Source organism: Cucurbita maxima, unplaced genomic scaffold (assembly GCF_002738345.1).
Source record: "Cucurbita maxima cultivar Rimu unplaced genomic scaffold, Cmax_1.0 Cma_Scf00009, whole genome shotgun sequence".
NCBI classification, from domain to species: Eukaryota; Viridiplantae; Streptophyta; class Magnoliopsida; order Cucurbitales; family Cucurbitaceae; genus Cucurbita; species Cucurbita maxima.
Window position 1 is genome coordinate 1840124 of NW_019272025.1, and position 6647 is coordinate 1846770.

At 39.2% G+C, this 6647-nt stretch overlaps 1 protein-coding gene across 1 annotated transcript; it reads left to right on the plus strand.

Annotated features, from left to right (window-relative positions):
- Positions 1–3784: 3784 nt before the first annotated feature.
- LOC111483993 (malonyl-CoA:anthocyanidin 5-O-glucoside-6''-O-malonyltransferase-like) lies at positions 3785–5241 on the plus strand (the record flags this gene model as incomplete). Its single annotated transcript, XM_023130404.1, has 1 exon — positions 3785–5241. A coding segment is annotated over one exon (1386 nt), but the record flags the coding sequence as incomplete, so codon positions are not given.
- Positions 5242–6647: the final 1406 nt, after the last annotated feature.

The window sequence follows — 6647 nt, forward strand, 5'->3', positions numbered from 1 at the left end:
CCTTCATCCTTCACAGAAACCCTAATCTAAACCTATCAACTTTATGCAAAGACTTACCTTTGGAATCTGGGCACTGCACTAGCCTCTTTGCCAACCAAGTCGCCGTCGCCCTTTTAGCCAAAATTGGCTTCTTCGCCTACTGTGGCGACTCTTCCCGCTTCAACATTGTCTTTGTCCCTTGCTCTAGGTTTCCCCTTCTACTTCTTGGGTTGGCATATTCTCAACAGAGCCAAGGCAACATCGTCGGTAAACGACAATCCCTCTTCATGGGTTAGACATATTCTCGCCGAAGCCAAGGCAGCATTGCCGCTGAGCGACAATCCCTCTGCAGTTTTCGAAGGTCAAGAAAGTGTTTCTCTATGCCTCCTCCGAATGAGGTTATTGACATTTTCACGAAAAATGTTTCTCAACTGATCTTTGAATTTTTCAGATCTGAGCTTCACGTTCATTCAAATCCGACGGTCAGCTTGCGGCGGGGTGTTAAGGATATTTAATACTAAATTATAGTTTGCCATATATATCATATTTTATATTTTATTATAGGCAAATATCTAGATATTTGACTTCTTACCATATGTATTTTTCCATTTATTGTTATTTCCATTTATTACTCTTTCCATATTTTTGTAATTTATTTGATTATAAATAAAATAATTTTCACATCATTTTGGTGTGGTGGATTAATTGAACATTCTCACTATTGCATCAAATCTTTATGAAATAGCGCTCAACCCAAGACACTAGTCTCTCGCTGCATAGGCAAAGCAAGCTACACTAATTAAAAAAAAAAAAAAGTTGGGTAATTTGTATAAACCCCTAAAGGTAAGTTTCAGGTTAGAGTAGAGCTTGGTACTATGAGGCCTCTCAATTGCTCAGATAGTAATAGAGATTAGGCCTAAACTACCTAGAGCCTAGAGAAAAACTCATGGTTACCTATTAGGTTAAAAATGTAATGAGAGCCAACAAGTAGGTTGCTTACAGAGTACTTTTATACTCACCCAGTTTTCCTCCTTTTTTAGGTATCTCAAGTTAGTGTATGAAGTTGGGGAGTGCTCGAGAGCTACGCAAACATAGAGGAATGTCAACTTGGGAGTCAATATAATCTATATTTTGTCGGTTGTCATTTACATTCATTTTGTATCCTGCTCCAGTTCTCCATTTGTAAAAAACTTGAACAACAGTTGTTTCTTTTTATTACTTTTATATTTTGGATTTTGACTATGGTGTTGTATGATTTTAATTGCACGAAATTTTACCATGTTTTTGCTTTCATTTATTTACTATTATCTTATCTTTTAAATCGTGGTCTGAAATTCGATGCCTCAAAAATCTATTGTGACAATTAAGCGGAACAGTCGTGATGGATGCAAAACCAAAATGTGGGACTATAGGAGTCGATAGATTTGGGTCTTGACTATGACTCCTAATGTATAACATGTACATGTTTTCCTTTATGGGTATCTTTTTTGTTGAATGTTTTCATCAAAGTCTCTCGTATTAACTCCTTTTGTTTTAGGTTTTAACTCATTTACTATTAGCTTTTTTTAATGGATCAAAATTACTAAATCAATTTTCATTTCCATAGTAACATGACTCAAGAATCTAAAATAGTGGGTCGTTATGGAGGTTCTCGACAAGTAATTCACGTGGATCAAGGTCTTTACGGGCTAGCTCTTTTTTATTTATTTGATTTTGACTTCTTTACTCTTTAAAAAATAACCAAGCCTAATGAATCCAATCTCATCCATAAGAAAGAACCCTACTCATCAACAAAATTCGAACAAATCAAAGATCCAACTACATTCATAGCGAGCTACCTAATTCAATAATTACAATAAAAGAAATTAGAATCATTCGAATACTTCCACTCTATACGATGCCCACATGGCCTTTATTTTAATTACTTCTTTTTTTTTTTTTTTTTATGGCACCATTCGAGAGGATCACATGTTTCACGCTTTGTAAGATTAAGAAAGTGAGAGGGAACAACGTGATTTGTTTGATGATCACTCTCTAACTACGAAGGAAAAAGAAAAATAAAGAAAGTTGGAGTACAAAAGGCAACCTCGTATCAACCTTCTTTAACCCAAAATTGGGCAACCAAAGGCAATAATGGAGGTTTTGGAGGTTTGCAATATTACTCCCTCTACTTCCCCGCCCACTCACTTCTCTCTCCCGCTCACTTTCTCCGATCTTGTGCAATTTCTATCCCCACCCACCGAGCGCATTCTCTTTTACACCTTGCACGCCAATCACCTGCCTCGCTTCGATTCAATTCTCCAAACCCTCAAACATTCTCTCTCTCTCACACTCTCCCATTTCCTCCCTCTCGCTGGCAACCTCGTTTGGCCCCATCACTCTCCGGACCCCTTTATTCTTTACAACCATGGCGACTCCGTTTCCCTCACTATTGCTAAAACAGAGGCTGATTTCCACCATCTCTCTTCAAATCATGTCCGGAAGGCAACCGAATCCCATTTCCTCGTACCCCAACTCCCAACATCCGACACCATTGCTCCAGCCATGTCTCTTCAAATCANAGAGCTTGGTACTATGAGGCCTCTCAATTGCTCAGATAGTAATAGAGATTAGGCCTAAACTACCTAGAGCCTAGAGAAAAACTCATGGTTACCTATTAGGTTAAAAATGTAATGAGAGCCAACAAGTAGGTTGCTTACAGAGTACTTTTATACTCACCCAGTTTTCCTCCTTTTTTAGGTATCTCAAGTTAGTGTATGAAGTTGGGGAGTGCTCGAGAGCTACGCAAACATAGAGGAATGTCAACTTGGGAGTCAATATAATCTATATTTTGTCGGTTGTCATTTACATTCATTTTGTATCCTGCTCCAGTTCTCCATTTGTAAAAAACTTGAACAACAGTTGTTTCTTTTTATTACTTTTATATTTTGGATTTTGACTATGGTGTTGTATGATTTTAATTGCACGAAATTTTACCATGTTTTTGCTTTCATTTATTTACTATTATCTTATCTTTTAAATCGTGGTCTGAAATTCGATGCCTCAAAAATCTATTGTGACAATTAAGCGGAACAGTCGTGATGGATGCAAAACCAAAATGTGGGACTATAGGAGTCGATAGATTTGGGTCTTGACTATGACTCCTAATGTATAACATGTACATGTTTTCCTTTATGGGTATCTTTTTTGTTGAATGTTTTCATCAAAGTCTCTCGTATTAACTCCTTTTGTTTTAGGTTTTAACTCATTTACTATTAGCTTTTTTTAATGGATCAAAATTACTAAATCAATTTTCATTTCCATAGTAACATGACTCAAGAATCTAAAATAGTGGGTCGTTATGGAGGTTCTCGACAAGTAATTCACGTGGATCAAGGTCTTTACGGGCTAGCTCTTTTTTATTTATTTGATTTTGACTTCTTTACTCTTTAAAAAATAACCAAGCCTAATGAATCCAATCTCATCCATAAGAAAGAACCCTACTCATCAACAAAATTCGAACAAATCAAAGATCCAACTACATTCATAGCGAGCTACCTAATTCAATAATTACAATAAAAGAAATTAGAATCATTCGAATACTTCCACTCTATACGATGCCCACATGGCCTTTATTTTAATTACTTCTTTTTTTTTTTTTTTTTATGGCACCATTCGAGAGGATCACATGTTTCACGCTTTGTAAGATTAAGAAAGTGAGAGGGAACAACGTGATTTGTTTGATGATCACTCTCTAACTACGAAGGAAAAAGAAAAATAAAGAAAGTTGGAGTACAAAAGGCAACCTCGTATCAACCTTCTTTAACCCAAAATTGGGCAACCAAAGGCAATAATGGAGGTTTTGGAGGTTTGCAATATTACTCCCTCTACTTCCCCGCCCACTCACTTCTCTCTCCCGCTCACTTTCTCCGATCTTGTGCAATTTCTATCCCCACCCACCGAGCGCATTCTCTTTTACACCTTGCACGCCAATCACCTGCCTCGCTTCGATTCAATTCTCCAAACCCTCAAACATTCTCTCTCTCTCACACTCTCCCATTTCCTCCCTCTCGCTGGCAACCTCGTTTGGCCCCATCACTCTCCGGACCCCTTTATTCTTTACAACCATGGCGACTCCGTTTCCCTCACTATTGCTAAAACAGAGGCTGATTTCCACCATCTCTCTTCAAATCATGTCCGGAAGGCAACCGAATCCCATTTCCTCGTACCCCAACTCCCAACATCCGACACCATTGCTCCAGCCATGTCTCTTCAAATCACTTTATTCCCCAAAAGTGGGTTTTCCATTGGCATCATAACCAACCATGTGGTTGTTGATGGGAAAACATCCACCATGTTCTTGAAATCATGGGCTTCCATTTGTAGTACACTCAATTGTACTAATAATAATAATCTCCCCACCTTGCCGTCGGAGTTGACACCATTTTTTGACCGAACAGCCGCAAAGGATCCAAATGGGTTGCAAAGATTATACGTTAAGCATTATGGAGCGTTTGTTCGTCAACCCAAAATACTTGGACTTACCCCAAAAAGGGTCATCTCTGACGATGTGGTGTATGCCACGTTTGAGCTTACACGCATTGACATAGAGAAGTTAAGGAGAAAAGTAGCAACAAATTCTACATCCACTCGTCATCTAACAACTTTTGTATTGACATACGCCCTTGTCTCAACGTGCATCGTCCAAGCGGAGCGAATTGAACCGAAAAGTAAGATTGCTTTGTTCTTCGCTGTGGATATGCGGCCTCGTATGGGAGCTCTAGGGGGACTCAATTATTTTGGTAACGGTGTAATTGGGTTGGGAGAAATTTTGGAAGCGAAGGAATTGGAGGAAGAAAATGGGATGGCAATGGTTGCAAACAAGATTAGTGATAGAATAATGGAGATGGAGAAAAGTGTGAAGGAGAATAAAGTAGTGGAAATGGTGGAAGAAATTAGTGATAGATGGGGGAGAGAGATGCCGGTATCTAAAATGATTGTAGCGGGAGGATCGCCAAGGTTTGGAGTTTATGAGATTGACTTCGGGTGGGGAAATAGTAAGAAAGTGGAGATGGCTTCGATGGACCCAAATGGAAGTTTTTCAATGACGGAGAGTAGAAGTGGGAATGGAGGAGTGGAAGTTGGAGTTGTCTTGCCTAAAGATGTCATGAATGTTTTCTCTTCTTTGTTCTATGAGGAAGTGAAAGAATAGTGTTCATTGCATACGTACTTCTTTTATAAATGGTTTAATCAAGCCACCAATTATGTGTTACTTTTCATGTTATTTCATTATCTATTTGATATGTTAAGTTTAGATATGGACTCTCTTTCTTCTCTATTGCTCTCACATGAGTCCAAGATGAACTTAGAGGTGAAATTAAGACTGAGTGAAATCATTTAGTTAAGAATTTTCCAAATAGTACCAAAAGAATAATTTATATGAAGTTCGGAATAAGTTTTGATAAACTATTGATTCACTAATTATCATTTATGATATGATCAGGTTACTTACTTTTTACTTCTTAGAGTGAAAATTATCTCTACAAATCAACACGAGTACTTTCAACATATTTTGTCGTTACTCACATGCATCCTAGAAAACTTCGTAGAAAGTCAACCAATATATATTTACTTCAAGAAAAACAAGTTTTATCATGAAGTTCTTATAATTGAGTTGTCAAAAAGAAAGGTGCACGGTAACAACTCTATTTTTCTACTAAGATAAAGGAGCTACTACATGCATGGTGTCACAACCTAACTATGGAGAGAGTAGGTTGTGACCCTCACGTTGCGATAAAAGAAGCGGTGACCCTTAAGTGGCGCTTATCTGGCCACACGAGGGCCTAGACAAGTGCCATGATGCGACCAAGGAGGACGGTGCATCATCTAACATACCACAAAGAGTGGGCATTGAAGACAAGTCGAGACATAAGCAAGATAGAGACATCCAATAGACAAGAGTGGCAACGATAGACTTGTTGAAGGGCTGGATAGGGTCCCGGGCCTTAACCTCAAAAGTTGGGGTTCCAAAAGGAATTTGGGCATGTAGTTCTGGAGTTAAATCCGTCCATATGAAATATGAATGCTCGCCAAATTTTGTGTAAATTGAACATCAGACAGACGCTCCATTCACTATATGATCGTTCGTCAAGATCATGTCTATGCGTGAAAGATTGAAAATGACTCAAAATGTACTATAGGGGGAGACATGGTGTCAACTCTCCACCACCCCTGATCTGTGGCCTAAGTTAGCTACCCTTTGGCACATACGTGTGTCATAGTGAGGTCGAGCGTGTCGAAACGAGTGTCTCGGGCTACTTCCTTTGAAATTAATTTTTTCAAGGACAGTACCGAGTGGCACGGGTGTGCCAGTAATGCGCCCTAGCCAACGTGTCAGAGGTTGATATATGTACCTGCTATCTGGTACGGTATCCGTAAATGACATGGTATGTGCACGGGATGACCAATACCTTGATAGAACTCAGATGGATGGATGTTCGGGATGCCTCAATGAGATGAGCGACACGTGGGCCCGTTCTCGATGGCATGACCAAGTGAGGTGTGATGGCCGACAACACCTTGAGACTCAGGATGACGTCAAGACATATAGGCCATGTCGATGGGAATCAAGATGACAAGATGAGACGTGATGTTCCATTGAGAGACCTTGGCCCCGAGTAGAGGCAAGG